The sequence below is a fragment of the Medicago sativa genome, chromosome 8 (genome assembly GCF_051527215.1).
Source record: "Medicago sativa cultivar Bolivia chromosome 8, Bolivia_mono, whole genome shotgun sequence".
NCBI lineage: Eukaryota > Viridiplantae > Streptophyta > Magnoliopsida > Fabales > Fabaceae > Medicago > Medicago sativa.
In genome coordinates, this window is record NC_140756.1 from 85,094,283 (window position 1) to 85,121,043 (window position 26,761).

Sequence of the window (26,761 nt, forward strand, 5' to 3'; positions counted from 1 at the left end):
ACAAATCAAAGACATATATTCTAGGTATATCATTATAAATCACAAATTTGTTATAATAATAACCTTTGATTTTTTTTTTTTTTCCCACTTAAAGGATTCAAATGTGCTTGTAATACGTTTAAAATGCCTACAAATTTGTACAACATCACGTCCTGGAGAGAAAAACAGTTAGATTGAGGCACAAAGGACATGTCCAAACAAAGTCATACGACACCAAAGTCATTGCAACAGATGCCAGGTAGGAGAAGCTGACAGAAAATATGGGACCATTAATGTTTCCAAAATTGAGCAGACAACACAACACAACCAACACCGGATCAAGCCAGGGTAATCTTTGTTTGTGTGGTTCTTTTTTAGTACTACAACACATGGATCTTTCCATTATTATCATTTGGAACATAGATACTGTTTTGTCAAACTCTTTAGTACACTGTTTTGGCCTTCTCAGCAAAAAATTAACATAATGAACGATATTGCCGATTTTACAAATTCTCAAAATTTTCCAATTGGATTTGTATATATAACCACCTCTGGTGGGGGGTCACTATTTAAAATTGTTTCCCCTGACCAGTTTTGATCAATGTGATTCTTGATTTACGTTTTCAGGTTTTTTAATTTATGTTTAACGTATTTTATTAGGTGGTTGTTTTTCTGTTTTAACGGCAAAATCTTGCTCATTCATCCTCCTATAAAGCAATGTTGATGCTTCCACCCTGTTTTTTTAGCAGCACAAATTAAATTCACTTTAAAAAAAGATAGAAAAAGAATAAACACAAATATAAAAAACTTATAAGGTACTAACCAGTTAGGATAGACAACAAATTTTCCATTGGAAATACCCCAATTCACCTGTGTGGGACAAATGGCACTCATCAAAAATAGATTTAAGAGACTCTTTTAATAATAAAAAAATGTCCTTTTTATAAAAAGAATAATAATAAAAATGTCTTATATTTAAATGATTTTGTATTGGTTGATTTCAACAAATGTCACTGAATACTCGGTATTCAAGTAGCCATATTAGCAAGGGTGGCTGGATGGATCACTGGTTGGGTAGATGAAAAATCAAATAAAACAATTGATAAGAACAGTCAATTTTATTTACGCTGAATTTTTTCAAGCATTGTTTGTTAATTCTATTTATCACATCTTTTATGATTACTTGCAGTTACTGTAGTTTTGCATGTGTCTGGTTTTTTAGTACAACCCTCAAGCAAAATAAAATATGTACACACGGAGAGGCGCTACCATAACAAGGTGAAAGTTTCAAAATCAAAGTATACCTTATCAGTTCCAGGGGATTGAGCAACTACATGAGTAACCTGAGGATCTACTTTGTTTGTGCAAGAAGCACCAAATTGTTCAGCTGTCCGCCACAGTGGGTGAAGGTGGGGATTGGCTTCGCCAACAGGAAACACGCCGCTAAATACTATACGACAACCACCCAAGATTTTCCTCTGTTCTGAAGCTAGGATATTTCTAACATCCATTTCTTCTAAGGATTGAGACGCAAAAAAGTTTTGGTGTATTCTCTCAATAACCTACTCCGGGAAGGGAAGAGAAGGAATTATCGACTGTAAAAAATAATAAATCTCATATCAAAGAAATATTGAATAGAACCTTACCCCCAAAGAGGATGCCAGAGTCCCAGCTCCCGGTCTCTCGTCGTGATCAATCTCAAAAAGAGAAGGACCAGAAAGCCCAAATTGACGTCGACTACAAGGGAAGTATATGTACCTGCAATATCCTAAAACTTAATAAAGGGATAATGATTCCACTCAAAACTAATGACAGTAAAGACTAAAGAATTGCATTTAAGAGATTTCATGCTATGACACACGTACCTCTCCACCGTTATAAGGTTCAGTTGGTTATGAGGCCAGACTCTTGGCGAATCATCTATAATTACAACAGATGATTCCAGACCCAAAACGCCTTCCAAATCTTTGCATTTAGTATCGACTGTTTCAGGATCATCACCTCTAGAAATTACTCTACCAGCAAACAATACTCCATTTGGATCAAGCACCTTTGCCATTTCAGTTGCGTATAGCTTGTTTCCCATAGTGTAAAGATGCATCTCAAAGAGTTTACTAGCCTGTTTAGTATTAAGGAGAGATGTGAATTTTCAATACAAAATTAAGCCTGGTGCAATATCATACCTATAACATGATATGAAATTCATATTACCTTCTCCAGGAAGTTCCAGACTCCTGGTCTGAGTTTAGTCCACATTCCCATATGTGGAAGACAAAAAAGATGTCTCCGAGGCTTTCCACGCTCTTGCTTTTCTTTCTTTCTCAATATCTTATCATGCTCAGGATCAACTTCCACAAACTGAAAGACAAAATGTTAATAAACAATTGTTCAAACTTCAATCCACAGGACAGGAGAACCCATTCTATGCAAATTACCTTAGCAGAATTAAGAAGTGTATGGTCTATGTCCAATACAAGGCACAACTTCCTAGCAGCAAACATTTTATTCTGTTCTTCAAGCCTCCTAGCTCTCTCTCTTTGTATAACAGCTATCTGCTGCGCATCATAACCTTCCAAAAGGTGTTCAACATTTGCTGCCCATGTATCCTGGGGTCGAGAGGAACCTGATGCACATGTTTCATGAGCTGATCCTACACCAGATTTCTGCTCAGCTCTATCTGATGTAAAAGGAACAGATGCAGAAGAAACATTTTGAGTAGCAGGAGGGTCAGTTGATATTTTTTTAGGAACAGACACAATATCAGAAATGTTTTTCAGGTTCCTGGTAAACTGTCGAGTAATATCAGATTGTGCAATTGATTGAGTAGGTGCCAATTTTGTCTCAACCCTAACATCAAGCTTCTGGGAATTGACATTGTCCCCGGTTCCCTTGATATTTGGCATAGTGGATACAATTGCTTTGGATTGTTCACTCCCTAAACTTACACTCTTCTGGACAGTACTACTTGCATGGAGAGAACGACGTGGATCCCGGGGTTTCAAGCAGATCTTTCCAGAATTCACTTGCAGAGTTTGGGCCTGAGTATAAAAAACATACAAAAAGTTAAAAAAAAAATAATAATAGTTAGCTTTAAGGGTCTTCCATGACAATAAACTATCCGGACTTTCAAATTTTGCAACCAGTTTTTCAGTCGAAGTTAAATCATAACAAGGGATCAAAATGTTAAACTTTCCACGTTAATTCGTAGATGCAAGTAGAAGAAAGTACTAGATAATTGGAAGATAACACCACAGCCCATGAAGAATATCAAGAATTGGCTTGTGATGTGTTTACTTAAGCGAAATAATCTCATAAAAGGATTTTACCATGGAAGTTGCTGGTGATGAAGCTGGAAGCATTCCAATAGAATTTTGCGGAACACCAGAAGTCATTGTCGGACCAGTATTCACAGTTGAATTTGTTCCCCTCGCTGAATTTGAGTTTGTTAAATGCAGTGCACTTGTAGCAGAATTAATTGGTCTCTTGACTTCCGCTAATCTCTGATGTATCTCTAAAAGCTTATTTAGTAACATGGTTGAATTTACAGATTCACTATTAAATAAAGCAAGTAAGGGGGCTGCGGCACAGATACTTGTAACAGGTGCCTGCTCATTTCCATTACTTGCCGTGGTCAAATTACTAGCGACCGTATTTTCTGCAAGCCAACCACCTTTTGCATCCATAGTTCGTTCCTCTCTGCTATTGTGCTGGGAATTTTCCAAAGACCTTGTAAGTCTTTTGGGAGCAGTAGCATCCAAGGAAGGCTCTTCAACTGTCTTTCGCTTTCTTGAGATAACTCCTTCAGCATATTCCACTTTAGGCATATTATTTTTCGTTGAAGATTGGTCAGAAATATTGAAACGAAGCCTAGGATCTCTGCTCTTTGCTGAAGTTTTCGCTGGGTAAGACCCAGCACCTGATGCATCAATTCTAGAATTAATTAATCCATGCATGTTGGACCTATTGATGGAAGTAGAAGAAACAAGCATCTGATCCAAGGGGGATGGCTTAGAGCTTGTTAGCGAATAAGCTATAGAAGCACTAGAGACCTCGTCATTGGTATCAACTGCCCCTCCCTCACAGTCACCCGAAGGAGTTGGACTTGGAAACTCATCATCTGTAAAAAATGAACTTCGACTAAACTTCTGTTGACATGTGGAAGCAGCTTTCAAAGCATCAGTTTCATGGATGTGCAACTTATAATCTTTACCATCCAGTTCCATCTTCTCAGCCTCTGTCTTAACAGGAGGCAACCCAAATCTATCAGTCCCATCTCCAACCGAAAACAATTTATTCACCGGGACGCAGGATGGAACCTCTTGTGTGAGTGATGGTAAATTGTCTAAATCATGTCTTAACCCTAGAATTTTCCGAGTCTCATCAAGGGCCTCCAACTTTTTCTCCTCACTGATAGCCTCACTATTGCCCAAAACATCAACCAAAGTAATCATGGCATGAATCTGTACAAAAAAGCAAACAAATATTAGATTCTACCTAAATTTCCATTTTAAAAACCGAGCATTATGTGAAGGAATGGGGGGTGACTCATAAACAAGTTAACATTAAACATCACCTCTTTCATATGTTCCGGAGTAAATAAATGAGCACGTTCATTCTTTAGGAAAGAAAGCAATCTAACATAAAAAATGTAACCAAGGAAAAATAGTTTAGAGATAAATGGTATTGCAACTTGAAAGAATTAACAACTAAAAACTAAGAACTCATATTTTTAAAACCTTAATATATTATCCTTATTCTCTTCCTTTTGCAAATTGTCCATAGAGAAAAGTACCTACAACAAAGACACAAAAAAAAAAAAAAAAAAAAAAAATTGTAACAAAATCATCAGCAGAAACCACAATGATACATCAAAAAGTGCAACAAACAAGGATCTCAAAGGGGTCTTACAGAATAAACCACTTCAACGGCATTGAATAACAAACAAACAAGATCATCCTTTTCAGAACCAGCAATTCCAGAGAACACTTTGCTCTGCAAGGCACTCTGAATCCTAGTACAAGTTTCAATAAAAGATCTACAAGAACAAAAATCAATCAATAAAAACATAAGCCAATTCAAAGTTGCAATTTTGCAATTAAACTCCAACAACGAAACCAGATAAACAATTTTCACTTACTCCGACACATTCGCAACAGAAATACACTTCAAAACATCTCTAACACAAATCACGTCAGATTCAGAAACATTCTCAAAACTATCACCACCACCGACAATTGCACAATTTGTATCGTCGTCAACATCAATCTCACCCTCCTCCAACTCCCCTTCCTCTTTATCATCATCATCGACAAAAATAACCTCCTTCAAAGGCTTAATCAAATCATCATTATTATTGCTATTTGTATTACTAGTAACATTTACATCAGCATCTTTATCAATTTCCATAGCAAAAATATCATTCAAAGGTTTATTCTGAACCGCTTGTGCCCAAGCAAGATTATACAATCCACCACCAGAAGCATAATAACAACTACTGTATTTTGAGTAAAAATTCTGCGCATCCAAAACCCTAGAATTACCACTAGTTTTAACCTTATCAATATTATTATTATTATTCATCTTTAAATCACTATTAACCTTAACAACATGATCAACCTTATTGAAATCCTTTCCGATAATCACTTTCACTGAAGAAGTATCAGAAATCTCTCCCTCTTCCACGTCCTCAACCTCTTTCACCATTACTTCCAACTTTTTTTCCGATTTATTACAATCCAAAAACCATGTATAAAAACGATCCAACAACAAACAGAAACAAATCAAACAATACAAAACAACACAAAATTCAAAATCGTAAATTGGTTTCAAAATTGAACAAAAATAATTAGGTCAGTGGATTAGGTCAGTGATTGAATTGAATTAGGGTTACAAATCTCCAATTTCAATTCTCCGAGATTTTGATCAAAGGGTACGTTGTATTAGTATTAGATAGTAATATATACGAAAGATAACGGGCTTTTCCCCCTTAAAACAGGCTTTTCATTATAATAATTGGGCTTTTGTTATAATTTGAGGGTACTTTAGTCTATTTAAAATTGAGTAATGATATTTTGACATCCATTTGATGACAACTTTGTTGACAATCTTGTTTTTCTCACTTCTCATTGGTCAAAAACAATGGAGAGAGAAAAAGGAAGAGAGAGGATAACAACATCATGTGAGTATGAGAGAGAAAGTTGTCCAAAAGTTGTCAAAAAGTGGTTGTCAAAATATCATTTCTCTTTAAAATTCACTATCTTTTTCCTTTAGAAAATAATTTTGACTATGAGTGAAAGAAAACCTTAGGAATTAAGTAAACCTAAAAATAAGCAACCCACATATCAGCTCAAGTAACAAATTAATCGGATAAATTCAAAAAGAAACAAACCTACAAAATTAGATGAAACAAACTAAGGAAGAAATGATAGAAAATTCACGTGGATTATCAATCTTATCACAACCAACATAAGCTAAAATTATGGGAAGTGATATCCATGAATAAAAAATAATTATTACTATTATTTTTTATCATTACCAGGTATTTAAAATTAGATATCACTATTTAAACACTACTAATGTGTGTGTTCTATTCTGTGTGGAACTCACACTCTATTTTTTCAATTCACAGAACACTACATCAAGTTTAATCACTTGCTGTTTAATCTTCCAACCTTCTGTTTTCTTTTCAACTATAGCGGTGATTAAAACCAAAAAGAAGGGGAAAAAAAAACTAAAGGGCTCTATTGAACGTAACTTATGTATGTAGTTGAGAGAGAGGGTTATTGGTTTGATTAAAGGATATTATACCATATACCCCTACAATTAATCATTTACCCCTACAAATCATATAAAATATCAATTTTACCCTTTTTGTAAATTTACACCCCACAAAATATTTAGAACTTTTTCAGAAATAATAAAAATTCAAATAACTAGTTTTCCGGTAAGGCGTTTGTGGAAGTTATCCGAAATGCAAACACTTAAATTTTTATTCATCATCTCTTTACTGTATCCACACAAACCCACCAAATTAAAGAGTCAATTTGAATAGAGTATATTGTAAAGAAAACTAAGTGGTGATAGGATCGATCATTGAGAAAAAAGATTTGATTTTGACGCTTTTACTTAATTTTATTTTTTTGGAAGAGTAACAATAATTTTGTGGTAAAAAAATTGATGCTTTCCAGATTTCGATAGAGCTTCCCGAGATCTTCAACATATTGCAAGATCATGCAATACTAAAATGTAAGAATAGGTAGAACGTAGAACACATGTTATGAAATGGTTCATCAAATAGTTTTCAATTCAAGCCTTTTAAGAAATTATACAGACATCGGTGAAAAGAATTTACTCAGATCAACTTGTAAGAAAAAATTACTCAGATTAAGCTTTCTAATTTTATTTAAAGATCTAATGATTTATGATTTTTAAACTCAACTAGTTATGATTCATGAATGAATTGGTTTCCGGAAAACTTAGTTTGAGTTTTCTGAAAAAATTTGGGTAAAGTTTCGCACATAAAAAATATTTTGTAGGGGTGAAGTTCAAGACAAGGGATAAAATTGACATTTTTTATAATTTGTAGGGGTAAAAGATTAATTGTAGAGGTATGAGGTATAACTTCCTTGATTAAATGGTGTGTGACTGAGTCGTGTATGTATTTGGTGGAAGAGATACTGAGTGAAATTTTATTAAATGTGTTAGTAAGGATAATATAGGAAAACTATAAACTTTTAACAAAATCAACAAAATATGGCACCTCTTAATATATGTGAAAATTTTAAAGTGACTTATAACAAAATACAAAGCAAGTAAAAACGAAAATGGCCTAGTGATAAAAGGTTTGAATAGTGATACCTAGTGATTAAAATTATAATAGTGATATCTAGTGATACCTAATTCAATTTCTTGCAAACTCTTCTGCTTAAAAAAAAAAAATGCAAAGTGATAATTTGTAAAAATCTAGAAATTGTATTTATGCAAGTAAATGTGCTTAACCATTGTTTTCTAAAAAAGCGATTTGCATATTTAAAACTTAATCAAGTTATGTTGGTGTAATTTTGATTTATTTATATTATGGGAAATGATAGAGTAAAACCTCGTTTGAGTCCTTGAAAGTGTCACTCGCTAATTAGACCAGTCTCTTGATCAATTTAATGAATCAAAAACTCCTTCAATATGTGTTTTGTTAGTCAAATGCATCCAAAATGTTAACTTGGTGTTAACAGCGTTGATGTGTCCGTTAGACTTGCCACTTCAGCTGCATTGTTGGTCTTCCGACGACATGGACTTAATTGCATATGAGAACAAACATTGCAATGGTCATTTGTGTCCCTCCATTATTCTCACTTCTCTTCTTCTTTCCTCCATCAAACAAACAATTTGCAATCTCAATTTCAAACCTTAAACCCCATTTCCGTTCCTAATTTCTCCTCTACCATTTTTGAAGTTAATACCCAAATTGAATTGAGTATGAATATGGTGGGGGTGGGGCGATGCACAGAAACACCGTGGGCAGCAGCAAATCATGTCATGGTTCTTGGAGTATGATACCAATCAAGAGCATGATTTGGGGATCGATTTGTGTCTATTCTTTCTTCATATTCCCCTTCCCCATTCATCTCTCTTCATCACCCGTACCATGTTCATCTAAATCCAAAAAGCTCCATCCACTAATAATCTGTATCAATCCCAATTCTGTTGTAGATTCTCACCCCAAAATTTCCATCATTTATAGATATTTTAAAACATTCATTTTAGTCCAATTTCTAATAGAACGGGGAAAAAATTAGGGTTATTTAAAAAAGAAGAAAAATTAATTAGAAATTTGTTGTTGTTGAGATTGTTGGTGTTGAGGAATTTTAAATCTTTGTTGTTGCTATTGTTGATCATTGTCTGTTTGTTAAACGAAGGTGATGAAAATTTATTTAGAAATTTGTTGTTAATGCTCTATATGTTTAATCATTTCAGCGTTGGAGAATTGTAGTAGGTTTTGAGCATGGATTAGGTGATATTGTTAGAAGTGGGATTTTGTAGATTTTTTTGCATCTGCAACTTTTGGATTTTGATTATTATATGCTTTAGTTTTGGATTAATTAGTTGATGGTTTTGAAAAGGAAAGAAATATAAACTACCGTTTTGAGTGATTGGATCTAAAATTTGGGATTTTGTTGTTGTTTTGTTGATGCTTGATGGAGGTTTGAGAGAGGAGAGAGGAAGAAGATGAATATTGAAGTTTTCTCATTTTTTTCCCAAAAGATGAAAGAGCCATTGCTTTCATTTTGGTCCCACGCCTTTGTGGCCATCCAGTCAGCATCTGACGTGGCAAAAAAATATGGACACATTATCACAGTTAACACCAAGTTAATGTTTCGAACTAATTTGACTAACGGAATTAACATTAAGGGAGTTTTTAATCATTTTTGGTGATCTAAAGACGTATATGATAGTGAGTGACACTTTCAAGCACATGTTAGTAAACCAAATATAAAAATTAGATATTAAAAATTGTATCAATTTATTTTTCAAAAAGTTAATCGTTTTTTTATTTGACTTGGGTTAGGGCCTTACCATTTTTTTTTGTCGGTTACCACAGAGTAATTGCTACAACAATGAAGGTTAAACTTTTTAAGGGATTAGGCATACAAGAAACAACTATAAATACTCATTTCCTCGGAATAGAAAATTTCCTAGAAAATGATTAAAACCCAAAATGAATGAGTTTCTAATCACCATAGTAGGCAAACACAACACAAATAAAAAGTTTCGTTACAATGGTAGTTCGAGAAGAGTGATGCAGCTCCTATTTATAGATAAATCCTTCTCTCTACTATTTATAAACTCCCGATGTGGGATTATTTTAATATGCTGGTTTGAAACTATAGACTAGAGAGACTATTCTATATGATGTCAACATACAATGTGGGACTCTGGTTTCATGAGAAAGTAAATTGAAGCTTAAACCAGTCTTGTTCTGCGTATATGGATTGTAAAAAATAATCATAAATCAGACCGAGGAAAGATGTATGAAACAATTTTAGACATCATTTACAAATCTGTCAAGAGTAATAGGTCTGGTTGTCTAAGTTTGGCAATTCTTCTTATAGTTGCGGAATGGAGGAGTATTACGATGATTATGGGATGATCGAAGGGGAATAATAATGTCCATAAACCCAAAATCACTATTTATAAAACAGTCATGCAGATTACTTGAAGTCAAGGGATTTACGATGACAAAATGCTATGAAACAACTTTCAAATTTTTAGTCATTTTTTTAATTATATCTTTATGGTTGAGCCTGTTATTTTTATCTTGTAATGTTATACTAAGTTACATTTTAGTGGTTATATTTTTTAGTCACTAAATTATTCTTTTTAACAAGACTAGGTAATCGACTGTGTATACCCTTGCGTACACAATTGTACCATGCACTGAAGCAAATCGTGAATCAAATTACTATAAGAGCATTGTTTTTTTGACAATATAATTAAGAGCATTGTTATTCGAGCAATGCTATTTATCAAGAAAGATTTTATCAAGAAATTGTCCCGAAATTAATGTTGGCCAATAAAATCTCAGCGGCCGGAAATCATGGGGTGGTGGGTGTTAGATATTTTTTTTTATGAAACTTTAATAAATAAGATTAAAATCTAAGGGTGATTATTCTGCCACGTCATTCTTGAATTCATCAACAAAATCCATTCTTGATATCTAGCATTTTCCTTGTTATTCATCCCAACATATATGCTAATTTATCCCGAACTGATTTTGAAAAGGTTTTTAAGCCAATTAAATTTCTTTCGGACCCAAATTCAAGGGAAGTCATGGGTGTAATTTAAGATTGATAGTTAGCAAATATATTGTTAACTAGCTTGGAAACCCGTGCCAAGCACGGGCTAGAATTACGACTATTTTTTTATTTTATAAAATCTAATTAAACAACAATTTCATTATTTTATACACAATATATTAATAGAACGCATCGTTATCGTATTTTCGATTGCATATTATATACAAATATCAACGCATATATAGTTATTTGAATTTTCGTATCGTTAAACATGAATGATTTAACGGATGTAACGTCGAAATATTAGGATTTAATGTCGGAATATTTTACACGGATGACTAAAATTAATCACGGAGACATGAGTCCTTTTTTTTATGTTCCTAAAATTAATCACGGAGACATGAGTCCTTTGTTTTTTTTATGTTATACATATAACTGAGGGTGTTGAAGTCTCGAGGCCTACCACTGCATATACAATTAATTGTCCCTACCCAACGAATCGACTCTACCAGATGGCCATATATGTAACATCCCAGACGACTTTAAGCATTGCCGACTGACCCTACAAACCAACACGAGTCTTTTTCAGCGTGTTTTGTCCTCACTCGCACGCTTCCCGGTAGGTCACCCATCCAAAGACTACTCCAAGTCAAGCACGCTTATAACTGTGGAGTTCTTATGGATTGAGCTACCGAAAAGAAGATGCATGTTGTTGATATAGGTAGTACCTAACAATTCTTATAAGCCTTCCTTCAACCATGTAGTCTCATACCTACACTGTCTCAGGATCCCTCTCATTCCGATGTGATTTGGTTCCTCTATGAATTGTCGGGAGCCGCTCAATGTCGTACCTTGTGCGCCGACGATCACTCCCTTGCTCTCGTCAGCCGTGGGTGTTACAATATATATAGTTTCTTTCAAATTCCATTATTTTAATAGCGGATACCCTTATATATATACCAAGTTAATATCGTGCATACGCTTGATTCATCTTAACATCCAACACGAATTTGTAATTATTCAATCGTGTAACAAATAAATATAACAAACAACAACAAAGACACCACAGAAAAGGCTTGAAAAAGGGACTACAAAACTGTCTTGTGCATGGACATAGACATAGGCGCTCCAAAGAACAAAGAAAAAAAAAAGACGGAGAATCGGAGATATAGCAGATTTATAAAAAAAATGAAGCAGAACATATAGTTGATAATATGGTCAGTGAAAGGGTACGGCTTACATTAGCAAAAATGAGAAAGATCAAAAGAATACTGACATTATAAATAAAATTAAACTGAGTATGAGATTATTGGAGTTGCTCTATCAGATAATAGAAAAACTGACGTCTCAAGAGATAAACACTTTGTACCTCATTATTCTCGTCTGATTTGCAAACTGAATCAGAACTGATATATTTTTTTTCGTCTTCTGGAACCAATGATAGAAGGAATTCGTTTACGTGCTTAACTTCGTCCAGTGTGGGAGAAAGTATCCCCCGCTCTTGGAAAAAATTCAAGACCTTCATGTTTTGTAAAAAAAATCCAGATATACAATTTTTTTTCAAGGGACTGAAAAAAAATCTTAATATTATAAGGAACGTTTACTTAATTAACCATTTTTTACCGTAAAACTTTGTTTTTGGATGTCATTCACTTTCATTCTATTTTTATATTCAAATTCTATTTTTTCAAACTCCTTCGCATATGATATATGATGGGGTGTGACAATGGAAAATGTACATGTGTTATGATGAATTGACAAAATACATGTTTATTAGACATTTTAAAATGATACAACATTTTTTTAATTAAGTCGACTTTTTTTGGTATTAATTACCCAAAAATCTTCAACTCCTTCAGCATTACTATATAATTACCGATAATTCAATCTATTTTTTATACTCTCACGGACAAAACACACACTACATATTTTTCACCTTAATGTTTCTCCCATGTTCAATTTTCTTCTTCTTCATATTTGTTTTATTTTTCTATCTAGTTTCCTTTCTCTATTCTCATAGATGAAAGGAATATAAACTACCCTTCATGAAATCACCACCAATCAACCTTTTTGAACATGTTGCACCTATTTTTGACCTTATTTGACTACGTTACATAATTATGGACGTAGATAGTTACACAATTGATTAGGATATGTTAATGTGTCAAATGTGAGTTAACGTTATATATTGGATGGGAGAGTAGATTTTGAACAACATATAAGTGAGATGACCGAAATACATAGTGTCTTAAGGTTTTATGTAAAGATGTGGTGTCAATCTCACTTGTATGGTTGTTACTGACGTAATACGATCATCCAACCCGGTGAAGACTCATCCGAAAATCCCAACAATATGATAATATATTTTGTTAGTTTTCAGTTGTCAATTGTTTATTTATTTTTAATCTTAAACTTTAGTTATTGGATGTCATTCTCTTTCATGCTATATATTTTTTTTGTTATTCAACCTCAACTACTTCTAACTCCTTCACTTTTATTCTTTGTGAAATTTGACAATGAAAAAAAAAGCATATGTGTATTGTTGATTTTACAAAATAAATACTTATTAGAAATTTTAAAATAATGTGGCGCTTTTTTAGTTAGTCTAATATTTTGGTTAATAATTACTAAAAAATGTCCAACTCCTTAATCGAACCAGTAAAATTATCGACAATTCACTCTATTCCTTATACGCTCCCCTAAAAGCACACTCTTTTTTTTCCTTATCATTTCTCTCATGTTCAAATTATTTTTTTATTTTTTTTCATTTTCTAATTTATTTCGTAACTTCTCATGAAAGAAAGGAACATAAACCTCCCTCCATTAAATCACCACCAACTCACCATTTTTACCATGATATGTCATCATCTAATTTTATTTGGATTTGTTACCAAATCACAAATGCGGATAGTCTCACACTTCAAGGGAGAGATGTTAACATGCGTTATAGGAGTTAAAGTTTCAGATTTGATGCAAGAGAATATAATGACAAACATATAAGTGAGATGACCCATAAATCCAATGCCTTTAAGATTTGGACGAAGATGTGATGTTAATCTCATTTGAGCAGTTGCTCTTAGTCTAATGTGATTATCCAACCCAGTTTACGCTCCCGCGAAAGTCCTAACATTATGATGAACTGTTTTCTTCGATTTTGGATTTCATTTGCTTAATCCTTTATTTATCATGAAAGAAAGGGATAAAATTTTACTCTTTGTATAGAGCCACCATCAACCCACCTTTTTTAACATGTCATGCATCCGTCTAACTTTATTTTATTATGTCTCTATATCCCAGACGCAAAGAGTCTCAAACTTAACGGAGAGATTGCAATGTGTCAAGTGTGAGTTAAAGTTCTATGTTGGATGATAAAGTAGATATTACATATAAGTTAGATGACCAATACACCTGATGACTTAAGGTTTTCAACTCCTTCAAAAAAATCCACAAAATTATCAACAACTTTTGGATAATATATTTGACCGAGCAATCCCAATTAGCATCAACAATTAAACCAAAAAAACTCTTTTAGTAAAAAATCAAGATGAGAGATTTGTCATTATTAATTTGAAATAAAAATTTATTTTCTTGTTCATTGTGATTTTCCAGTAGAAGGACAAACTTTGAATTTCGAGATTCTGAGTTTCGAACTCAGCTATTATCCTTGGAGATAAGTAAACATAAATATATTTGTGAGTGCTCTTTTATCTAAAAGACTATCCACAATGTGGGTGCTTCACCTATTTAACATCATAATAAATAAGCACCCCCGTTGTGGAGCAAATAAATAAGGTGCTTGTAGAGAAGGATGGCTATAGAAGCACCTTATCTCTCCACGTTTGTGAGGGACCCCTAAATAAATTGTATAAAAAAATTGTTGAAAATTCGTAAAATTGAAATTGACAAAATCATTGAGATATTGCTAAAATTTAATTTTGGATATCATTCAATTCTCCTTTTAAATTGCGTTTGTTATTATTATTTCTTTTTTAAAAAAAGTTCCTTTAGAATATGTCAAGGAGATTTTAGGGTGTGTTTATTTCAAGATTTGTAATATGATTCCGAGGAATGTGAGATTAGAAATGTTACATTCTCATGTTTGTTTTAAGTTTTGATAATTTGTTCCCATGCATATTATATTCTTTGGAATGTTATTTACACATCTTTTCTTCTATTGTTATTCTCATGCTTAAAGGATGGGAATCTAAAATTTCCATGGTAATAAAACTCAGCTTGCTATAAATTCTCACTACCATTAACATTTATTTCCATTTTTATTTTTTTAAATAATTAATTTCTAAAATATTCCAGGAAATCTAAATTTTTACCAAACATGGGTATGAATGTCCTTTCAAGATATGTAATTTCTTGGCTTGAAACAAACACATCCTTAATTTTTCATAAAATAAATTGAGGATTTTCAAAGACTACTATCATAATCTACAATTTACAATTTAAAAAAAAATTGTTTTTCTTATTGTAATTTTTTTAGGTGAGTTAGACTACTATCATAATCTACAATTTACAATTTAAAAAAAAATTGTTTTTCTTATTGTAATTTTTTTAGGTGAGTTAGACTACTATCATAATCTACAATTTACAATTTAAAAAAAAATTGTTTTTCTTATTGTAATCAAGATATGTCTCATGACTCAATGAGCACCTACAAAGTTACTCCCTATCAAAGAGATACTCAAGCTAATAGTGGGGATTGACTCCGCGCCCTTGAGGTTGAGTCAACTCATTATTAGCCGAGCCAACCTTGATTAGGAATGTTATTATTAGTATTAATAGCAAAAATAGTTATTCAAACCATGATATCATATAATGGTATCATTTAAACAACATTTTTTTTCATCTCACCCAATAAATGAGACATTTAATAGAATCATTTTAATTTAAATGGCCACATTAATGACTCTTAATTTATTTTATTATGATTATACTTAATAACATGAAAAAAATCACAAAAAAAAAAAGAAAAATATTAAATTATTCAAATTGAAGTATTCGAAATTTAATGATATTTTTTTTAAATTTAGCGATAATTTTTCAAAGTACATGAGGTATTCCTTTTTAAAAAATGGATGTCAAACAATAATAAAAAACTTAAAATATTTTTGTTTTTAGTTTATTTAGAAACAGTTTTTTCTAAGTAACCTCAATTATTTAAATTTCAACAGCACATCATTTTTTCTTTGAAATATAATTTCATATTTTTTATTTCGTTTAATTAAGGGTTACAATTAAGGATCTTATTTAAAGAACGTTTTATTTTTTTGTCCGACCTATTAAACGACAAAGTATAATATTTATAGAATCAAACCAATTAAAATGACACATAAAATTTAATTATTTTCATTATAAAAATATAAAATTTCAAAATTTAATGACAATTTTTTTTTAAAAACTTGTCAAAAACTTTTTTTGTAAATTAAATATTCTCTTAAAAGAATTGAATATAAAACATTAATAGAAAATGTTAAAAGATTAAAATAATTCAGTTTTTTTATACGGATATAAAAATGAACTATTTGAATTTTAAATGTCTCCGATTTATTTGTTATAATATAATCCAATATTTGTTTGTTTCCATATTTTTTTGGTTTAGTTGTTTCCTTTAATTAGGGTCTATAACTAACACTATCATTTTTTTCTTTTTCGGTCTGATCCATCGATCAAGACATTTTTCATTCTAAATAATTACATGACACATTTTAACCTTTATAAAATCATTTTAATTTAAGTGACATTAATTACTCTTAAATTGCGTATCATTATTATCCTTAATAAAAAGGAAAAAACTAATATTCGAGAATCATATTAATTATTATTATTTATTTATTTTGCCTTAGATGCCTTAGATGAAGTGGTAATCCACTGAAAATAAACTCACACACAACTGTGAGGACCCGGGTTCGAACCAGGGTCATGACGTCCGGCCTTGCAATTTCGGCATTTGTCAGTTGAGTTATGACTTCTAGACAATTATTAAATTATTAATTATACAAATACTTGATATTTTTTTGTTAATATTATACAAATACTTGATATTTTTGTGTTAATATAATTCATTTTTCCTAGTTAAAAATACCAAATACGTGAAATTTAGAAAGACAAAAAAAAAAGACATGACATTGAGACAAAAGATTAAAAAAAAAATACAATTTTGATTTAAATGGTGCGTGGAATTGCTTGCAAATGGAAATTATTTATAATAAACGGTAGATAACAAAATTAACAATATTATTTGATAGTCCCCCCCAAAAAAATTATTTAATAGTAACTATCTCATCGAGAAATTAAAGTAGAAAAAGTCATATATTGATTGTCAATTAACTAAGATAAAATGACACTAAGGATTATGTTTTATCCGGTCAAAAGAAATAAAAAAGAAACGCAAGATTTTTGTTTAATGGTTGATTGAAGGTTTTGATACATTCTATTGAAGAAATTATGATAAGTGAAAAGCAATCATAGTAAAACATGATGAAGTTAAGATGTCTTCTTATTAGAAAAGGTTTGTCCAACTCAGATGATGTGAACCAATTGTATGCAATCTTTGGGGTGATGTTTAACATGTACGGAGATGTGTTTAAAAGCATCAATTAAGTTTCATCAAATAAGATTTCATGTGTAATATACCCATTGTGCAAGACAAATATTCATAAACTAAATATAGATAAAGGCTAAATCAATTTATTGAGATTAACTTTTGGACATATCAATTCATTAAAAATTAACCTAAGGTATCTAAACTCTAACATCTTGATTCTATATCAAATACAAAACATTGACTTGACTAAAACTTATGTTTTTTTTTGTTTTTGAAAAAGACTAAAAATTATATTGTTGATGTTGAAAATCTTGAATTCGTAAAACGTAGACACATGCTCTCCAATGAAACCCTGAGAAAGTAAATGTGTTTTCTTCCTTCAAACTAAATTAAAAAATAATAATCATTAGAGTAAATGTTAGTATATTTTATTCCTTTTCTAGGTATTGTATGTCTGAAAAAATGATAAAGAAAATGGGGATAATGACATCTAATTGTAAATTTAACAGAATTTTTTTCATAAGCGGCCCAATTTTGTAGGTTTTCAGGATGTTGGGAAGACTTGTCAAAAAAAGGATGTTGGGAAGACTTACAATTTTGTAAATTTAGTGGAACAAACTTAGAGTTTTTGTGGTAATTTGAAATTGGTCTGATTGTCTTTAAAAAATGTATTTTTTTTTTATGTTATACCAAACAAACATTGAGTAAAAGAAAATGTTTATATTATCGATGAAGAATATCATTAGAGATCTCAATGTCAAAGCAGAAAATAAAATGTTTCACATAAAAAAATTCCGTACAAATACAGATCAACTATATTTGATAGGTGAGAAAATTAAACCATCCATATACATAAAATAGTAAAAATAAAATGACAATTATGTTCTCTGAAACTACATATTTATACTTTGTAGACGGTGTCAGATAATATATAGATTTTTTGATGTTCTAATAACATTACTCCACAAAAATTGTAACACTAAAAAAAGGACAAAAGCAAATGATACACCAAAAAGAAATTCTCTCTACCTAGTAACCAAATATATTTCTAATGGGATCATTGATACAAAAAAACAAAAAAATCTCTCAAATGTGAAGAATAAAAAGTTATAGAGAGATCTGATACACCACTTCATTTTTCATAATTTACAGGTAATGTTGGAGCCAATATCAATCTTTTATATTCACGTAGTATTCAAGAAATGAGTGAAACAACATGGTTGAACCAACTCCGCTTTGTCATCATCAAACAACTGAAAAATGTGGAAGCAGGAAATATGAAATGACAAACCCATGACGAAGTTTGAATAAACAAAAGAGGGATTTGAGATTTTGAGAAAAGTCGAAAAAAATTAAGAATGAATTTTGAAACGGTGTGAAAATGTTGAAAGTTAGAAGCTATACTTATAGCAAAAAAAATCAAACAAATAACATCAATTACACCCTTAATTTCTCATATGATAAATGAATGAATATTTGATTCAATAAATGTCTGATCCTGAATATCGCGATAACTAGCAAATATTTTTCTTAATTCTACTGTTATCTCAAATATTTATTTTGTCTTTGGTGGGTATGATTTTAAAAAATATAAAACCCATAAAAAAAATAAGGGTTTAAGGTAAAACCAGACTCATACTCAATAAACTCACTTATCTAATAATGTCAACAGTTTTATTTTCATAGGGAAAAAAGAAGAATATCAAAGATTTTGGTTATAAATCAAGTCTAATTTTCAAAATTGGCTCATGGCATCCTCTATATTGAAAATCAAGCTAGAGTTACAAATTAGGATGTTGCATTTTTTTTTTTTTTGTTATTTTGATGCTAACACAATTTTATATCATGCAACTTTAGTTTATTGCAAGTATTTTAAGATGCAATTTATTATTAAATATTATCATTTATTATTTTATGACATTAAAATATAGTCAAAATAGGTTACGCAATTTTTTAAGAAAAAAAAAGAGTAATCTATTCTTCAATTCCCTTTCTTTAATTAATTATGAAAGTTAATACCAGCAAAAACACAATTTTACCCCATCCTAATCATTTGACACTTCAGCATATTTTTACTCTTTTGTGTCTTTTGTAACATAAAATCTTATTTAGAGGGGAGAGAGAAAGAATACATGTAAAAAGATTGTGGCGATTTTGTAAAAAAAAAATATATATCATTTTTATCTAGTTGTACTTAAACATCTATTCTATTCTAATTATGAAATTTAATGATCAGCAAAAACATAATTTTGTCATATCCTAATTATTTGACACCTCAACATATTTTTACTCTTTTGTAACAAAAAATTCATTTTATATAGTTGTATCTAAGAAAACTAAATTAGTATTATTTTTTAAGAACGTGGTTTTGTTATGATAGACAAACATAAAATTGATTGATTATTTTATAAAATCTCTACAAAAAAAAAGCTCTAAATTTTTTTTTAACCGATCAAAATGAAATAACATCAACAATAATCTTTCAAGCACAAAAAGTGACAGAAAAATTACAAAAAAATACAATCAGTCAAAATACAGAAAAGCAAAACATCTAACAGACAGAAACAAACAATGGTGAGGATGAAACCTCCAAAAATGGTACTCAAAATCAAAGGTATTGTATTTTTATTTCAACCATCAATAAGTTTGAAGTTTAAGCTGCACGTTCAAGGTTTGCAAATTGTCCTCCTTATTATGAAAAAAGCTATAAATTATTGAATGTCAAAATCATTTTTATTTTAATTTTAATCTCTAACAAACGGACCTTTTGTTATAACTTTAAAAAAAAAAAACATTAAAGAACATCATTTGTTTGTTAACTTTAGATTTTTGTAGATTTGTATTTGTATTTGTTTGTTTTTTTTGTAGTAGTATGTTAATTTTTTCTGAAAAGTTCACAATCTACAAAAAAAAATCTAAATAGAACTTCAAATAAAAAGATGTTAAGAGTAGTTTTTCAAACCGACCAAATGATGTAACGAGTGATTATTTTATCTCATCTAATTTCTAAACCGAAATATCTATATGGTTCGAGTCTTAGATTTCATCAAACTCAATCCAAACCGACCCAGATACACTCCTCAATCCTATTCATTAAATCAATGTTGTGGAACCATAACGAGATTACCTTCGTCCTATATCTCATGATACTAACATATTTGTATCTTCTGATCAGATTCTTCTGTTAGAGTATTGCAATATTGCATTAATGTTAAGTGTTAACACACCATTGGTGTGTTAAATTTAAAGGTTCAACTTTCTAAGGGAACTAAAAGTTCCGTTCCTGTTAGACATAGCAAACAATTAGAAACACCATTCAAACGGAAACAATTTCTAATAGCATAAAATTTTCGTTTGATGAGGATCTCTAATTAATTTAAAATGCCTACACAATTGCAAGTTTAATATAGCAGAGAAGCAACACTAGGTGAGGTAGTTCTACTATCTACTACAAATACAATGGTGCTATTTGACATGTGATGCGCTCTATTTTATAGATAAATCCTCCTCTCTACTGTTTATAAACTCCCTACGTGGGACTATTTTAATATGTTGGTTTGAAAGTTTAAACTATTTTAGACTATGATATATGGTGTCAACGTTCCATGCATGCGGGACTGTGATTTTCATGAGAAGTAATTGAAGCTTATGCTCGTCTTGTTCTCCAAATCTGGATTATAAAAAATGAATCAAAACTTTTCTGAATCGGACGGAGAAAAGCTGTATGAAACAATTTTGGACATCATTTACAAGTCTGTCAAGAGAAACAGGTCTGAAGCAGGTGCTCTAGTTTAGCAATTCTTCTTAGTTGGGTGAATGGAGAGGAGATTATGCTGATGGTCCAAGGGGAATGTCCATTTACCAAGTCATTATTTATACAAGAGTCATGCAAATTGGCCAAAGTCAAGGGATGGACTATGACTTAATACTATGAAACAAATTACAAAATTTTAGTCAATTTTTTTAATTATATATCTTCATGGTGATCCTGTTATTTTTTACTTTTAATAATGTTAATAGTTTTTCCTTCCTAATCTTGTGCTTTTGATTGTATAAAAATAGCATTTCTATTGTTCTTAGCATCAGGTGAATAATAGTTTTAGTCATCTCTTCTCCTCTTCTTCATCTTCATATCATCTCCATCAACCTTCAACAACAATAATCCCAGAAAAATTCCAGAAGAAAATGAAGAAACCCTAACGTTTTTGAATTAAAACTAACGGAAAGGACCAAAATATGTAACGGAGAGAAAGTTAAGATACCAAAATAAATCAAATTTTAATTAAGGACCAAAGCGATACTAATTAAATAGTTAAGGAACCAAAAACATAATTTAGCCTTTTATTGTCTCAGTTTAAATCTGAGATTTCATTTGATATGTTCACCCTTACATGAAATCCAATGCTATGATTTTCGTCCCTCATGTTTAAAATGCGGTCCTTGTCGTAGGTTTAAATACGTATATATTAAATTGGTTAAACATCAATGTGGCTGTAGTTTAGTGGTAAGAATTCCATGTTGTGGCCGTGGAGACCTGGGCTCGAATCCCAGCAGCCACAATTATTATTTTTTATTATTTTTTTCATCCTTTTTTTTTGTACAGTGTAAAGCTTTTCTCCTAAAATAAACGTTGCAGCAATGAAAAATCGAACATCTCTATTCCTAGGAAATAGCCTCACCGCTAAGCTCTCGAACAAGTGACAAAAATTAATTTTTGTGCATATATTTGAATCTTTGAATCTCCATAAAAGTACTTTTTTTCTACCATTTTGTGATTAAATATAGGGTTAATTAAGTAAATGGTTAAATATAGAATTTTGTTTTTAGTCCCTATAAAATAAAATCACACTTTTTAGTTCCTACAAAATTTTCAATCAGCATTTTTAGTCCCCATAAAATTTTTCCATTAACATTTTTAGTCTCTATAAAAAATTTCCATCAACATTTTTGGTCCCTAAAATGCTTAAGGAAAATGTCACATGGACTAAAAAGTGTGATTTTATTTTATAGGGACTAAAAACAAAACTGTGAATATTTATAGGGACTAAAAACTTAATTAACCCTTAAATATACTGTGTAAAAATGTTTTCCCTCTCTCTGCTTTATATCTTTATCGTTTACCTTTATTTGACTTTACTACCATGTTTTCCAAACTCTGGCACTTTCAACAGAGTTTAATTTGAATTTGCAGGTGTGAAAGTTTTGTAGCACAATGAATGCATTCTTTAATGAATTTAACAGAAACAATCAGCAGTACTTGATCTTGTCTTGAACTAGTGTAACGCCCCGTGCCAAGCACGGGATACATTTTATTTAAAATTCTTTAACGGGTTTTACACAAAAATAGGTTTTTCAAATATTATTTGATTTTTTTAGTTTGATTTCATTCCAAAATTTTGACATTATGTTGTACTTTATCATCGTATTTAAAATTGACACAATAAATCACTGTTTATTGAGACCAAAAATGTTAAATTTTATAAAGATATAACTATTTTTGTGAGAGTGACAAAATAGTGATAAAATAGTGATATAACAATAAAGATATAACTATTTGGAGTCGCCTTTTTAAATTCCCTGAAGATAGAAAAATAGTACATTCAAACTGATATATCTTCAAAATTAATTGACAAATAATTAAATATTATAATGTGTTAAATATTTAAAATGAAAAAATAAAAACAAATTAGGTTCACCCATTCAAATTCAATTCAATGTTCTTGTAATGTATCTTTGTATTTTATTTCAATACCCACCAGAGTTGGTTTAATTTCTTTCATTCTTAAAGGCTCACTTAAGTATAATTTCTTTTATTGAATCCTTATTATTTTTAGTGTGGAGGGAGTGTGGAAGCTAGGAAAGTCAATTGGGTTAAGTGGGATAAGATGTTTCTTGGTCGATATAGTTGTTGCTTGGAGGTTCGTATAGTGCAGAATTTTAACTTATATTTGTTAAGTGGATTGTTTTGGATGCTAATATGGATCACTGAGTTTGCAGTTTAAAGTTTTAGCATATTAGAATAGGTTGGAGGGAGTTCATAGTGGGGACAATTAGAATAGGTTGAAGAGTGGGGACAATTAGGCGTATATGTGGTAGAAACACTTCCATAGTGCTAAAATAAGGGCGGAGATGGGGATTTGAAATTGGTTTGATGACAACTTGACGATAGTGGAGAGTAATGAGAAAAATACACTTTTTTGTCATGATTCGTGGTTGTAGAGTGATCCTTTGTGTATTATATTTAGAAGACTTTTTTAGTTATCTCAAAATAACTGTGTCATTTAAGGAGATGCGTAGGTTAGAGTCGAATGGGGTTGAGACGATGTCATAGAATTTTTTTTGGAAGGAGGTGCAGGGGATATATTGTTGTTCTTTGTTGGACAACATTTTTTTAAGGCTAGCGTCATTGATAAGTGAACATGGAAAGTTGATCATGGTGAAAGGTACCCTGACAAAAGGGTATATCATCTGATGATGCAGGTGGAGCATGATGAACCTATGGCTTTAAAAAAAACTCATTGGGAACAAAGTAGTTCCTTTAAATGTCTCTCTCTTTTCGTGGAGGCTCTTGAATAACTGAATCTAACAAAGGATAACTTAACTTGATGGAGTATTTTAAATACGGACTCATTTTTATGTTCTGACAGGTGTGAGAAAGAGGAAAATGCTAATCATTTTTGTGTTCTAAAGTGGTTGGATAATTATTGTGTTCTTCCCATTAATTCCTGTGACAATACTCTTAATGGTTCTCAACGGTTAAAAAAAAGTTTATTTTAGTTTTTAGTTGATTTTGTTGACTTGCATTTGGATTATTTGGAAATACATAAATTCTTACATTTTTGTCACAAGAACCCGTTTATGGTGTTGTTAGATAAATTTACAATTCTCATTTAGTGGTGGCAAAATGCTAAGAAATTACGTTCTTATTTTGAGTTGCAATGTTGCTGGAATAGTCCTTCTAATTGTCTTGATTATTCTACCTCATGATTTGATTCTTTTATACCTATGCATCTCGAACTTTGTATTTTCCTTTGTTAGGCACATCTTGTGCTTGAAGGATTTTTAATATAATTGATTTGACGTCTTCATACAAACAAAATTCACCTTAGTCAAGACACCAATTACATCACTATATAATATCTTAAATGTTAAGTAACTTAACACTAAAATTTTCACGTTGTTAGAAAAGGGGTGGAGATGGGGGTTCAAAATTATTGTAATGATAACAATATGATTCAAATATATATATATATATATATATATATATATATATATATATAAATAACCAAACAATTAGATTGATGGTTATAAATTATTACCTTGAAACAATTTAATTTTTGCTAACATAATGACAACAACAACATTTTGAGATTCACCAGAAGATAGAAAAGAGTTCAACTCTTCAACATACTCTCCAAAAAGAGAACATTTAACGCGATACCTGTTTTATCTTGGTTTTCGGGTGTCAAACATTGATTACGTTTGAACCTTTTTAACCGGTGATATCTTATTTTTTCTTGGGAAGGGAAAAAGTAAGCAAAACCCTTGAGAATCGAGGTCCGGGAGTTGTTTTCGCTACGGGAAGGTGTTAGGCACCCATAACGACTATAGTATCCTATAGGAACCGTCTTTAATTTCTACGCGCGCGCTTTATTTTTAAATGCTATTTTGAAAGAAAATATTAAGCCTAAGAGTTTCTAAGTGAAGAATTGGAGGGAGAAGAATGTTTTTGGATTTTTATTTTAGTTGAATTGAAGGAATTTTGTTCCTTGCCTACGTACCCGTTTAAGGGATCAAATCCACCGTAGTTCTCTTCCAAAAAATGTTTTTGTTTTTGTTGGTTGATTTTAAGTTTGAAAATTGGAATTTTGAAGAATGAGAGAAAGAGGCCTCAAGGGCATGAGATTATGAAATTGTGGGGTTGAATTAGTCATTTGCAAAATGTGGTCTAAACATGATTATTTTTCATTGAAATTTGATTAAGAAAATGAAAAAGGGAAATTCAATGGGATTTTGATCCCAAGGTTTATTTAGAAAATGGTTTGAGTGATGTTGTTCACATTTTTTTGGAAAATTGATTTTTTCTAAGTATAAAGCCTAAACATTCATCTAAACATACAATCCTAAACATACATCTAAACATGCATATTCTAGCTATATATCTAAAGTGGTGTGTGTGCATGTGTCGGTGCTTGTGTCGGTGTACATTATTAGAGTCCATTGTCCTTATTACATCATTGGCCTAGATACATTCTATGGTCTTGCAAGAAATTAAAAATTGCATGAAGTAAAATATTACAAAAGCTCCTAAGTTTTACATTCTAAGTCTTGGTGGAACTTAAAGTGCAAGAGATAAAATGGATATGGAATGAGATGGGAATGCTTATGAAATGATGAACAAAAGGGTTAGTGATATAAGGCACAAAATGATAGAAAAATAGACAAGGATATACTAAGCAAAGAAAAGTAAAATGACAAGAATAAAAGTGTCACAATGTAGTGAAAATTCATCATAACCTCTCAATAAGTATATGACCTATAATTTCCTTATTATGGTAGCATTCAAATTTATTGTAGCCATAATATAGGAATTATAGGAATATACTCGAGTCAAAAGGTATGATACATTTTGTAGACACATTGGACACTTTATTTTCACAAGGTTAACAAAACAAGAAACTAACAAATCAATCATACAATAGTGGAGTAAGCATAACAAACAGTGGCAAACACATATTAAAATCACATATTAGGTACCTATATCATGTATCAATGCATCATGATCAAAGTTATAACAAAATTCCTCAAGAAATTAACAAGAAAAGTAACAAGTAACAAGAATTATTACACATATTTTTCATCAAATTTTGTTGTGCAAAAATACTAGAAAAACAATCAAAAAACATCAAGAGGTCATGGAAAAATATTTTGGAATTTTTGCAAAAGATTTTGATACACAGGAGGTGCAGGAAGCAAAGTTCAGGGGTGCAACTAGCAAGAAATGAGCCAAAACAAAAAAACCAGCAAAAAAGGGACCCAGGCCCAGTGTTCTTGATGGATCTTGGATCCTCCAACAGCCTCAGAGGCGTTGGATTGATCCAACTCCTAAGAAACCCTAAATCCAAAGGCCAGGAACGCAGGGCGCATGATAAGCTCAGAGAGACACACGCCAGGAACAAATCAGGACCACACATCTAATCCAATTGCAAGATCAACGGCTGATATAACATCCAGGAGTGAACCAGACCGGTTCACATGAACCAATCCGGTTCACACCTGTATAAAAGCAAGTGAGACCGGTCCAATTCATTTTAAGACCTAATTCCTCTTTCTTCTTCTCAGATTCTCTCGTTCTCTCATGGCTTCCTTCATGGTTTCTTTCACTCGTTCTTCTCACAATACACATGGATTCAAGCCGTAAACCACAAATTAACCA

At 31.3% G+C, this 26,761-nt stretch overlaps 1 protein-coding gene and 1 non-coding gene across 2 annotated transcripts; one reads left to right on the forward strand and one right to left on the reverse strand.

The window, feature by feature from the left end:
• Positions 1–239: 239 nt before the first annotated feature.
• LOC146902532 (RNA polymerase II C-terminal domain phosphatase-like 3) lies at positions 240–5,726 on the reverse strand. The gene is made up of 12 exons (XM_085736388.1): positions 5,117–5,726; positions 4,888–5,014; positions 4,716–4,771; positions 4,553–4,613; positions 3,306–4,439; positions 2,415–3,017; positions 2,191–2,337; positions 1,845–2,098; positions 1,626–1,737; positions 1,284–1,541; positions 803–849; positions 240–713 (listed from the first exon to the last, which is right to left on the reverse strand). Exons 1-12 carry the CDS (start codon positions 5,680–5,682, stop codon positions 623–625), a joined length of 3,456 nt encoding a protein of 1,151 aa, XP_085592514.1. The 5' UTR covers positions 5,683–5,726; the 3' UTR covers positions 240–622.
• Positions 5,727–21,812: 16,086 nt separating this feature from the next.
• Positions 21,813–21,884, forward strand: TRNAH-GUG (transfer RNA histidin (anticodon GUG)). The gene has a single exon. It is a non-coding gene; the product is annotated as a tRNA-His (tRNA).
• The last annotated feature ends 4,877 nt before the right edge of the window (positions 21,885–26,761 follow it).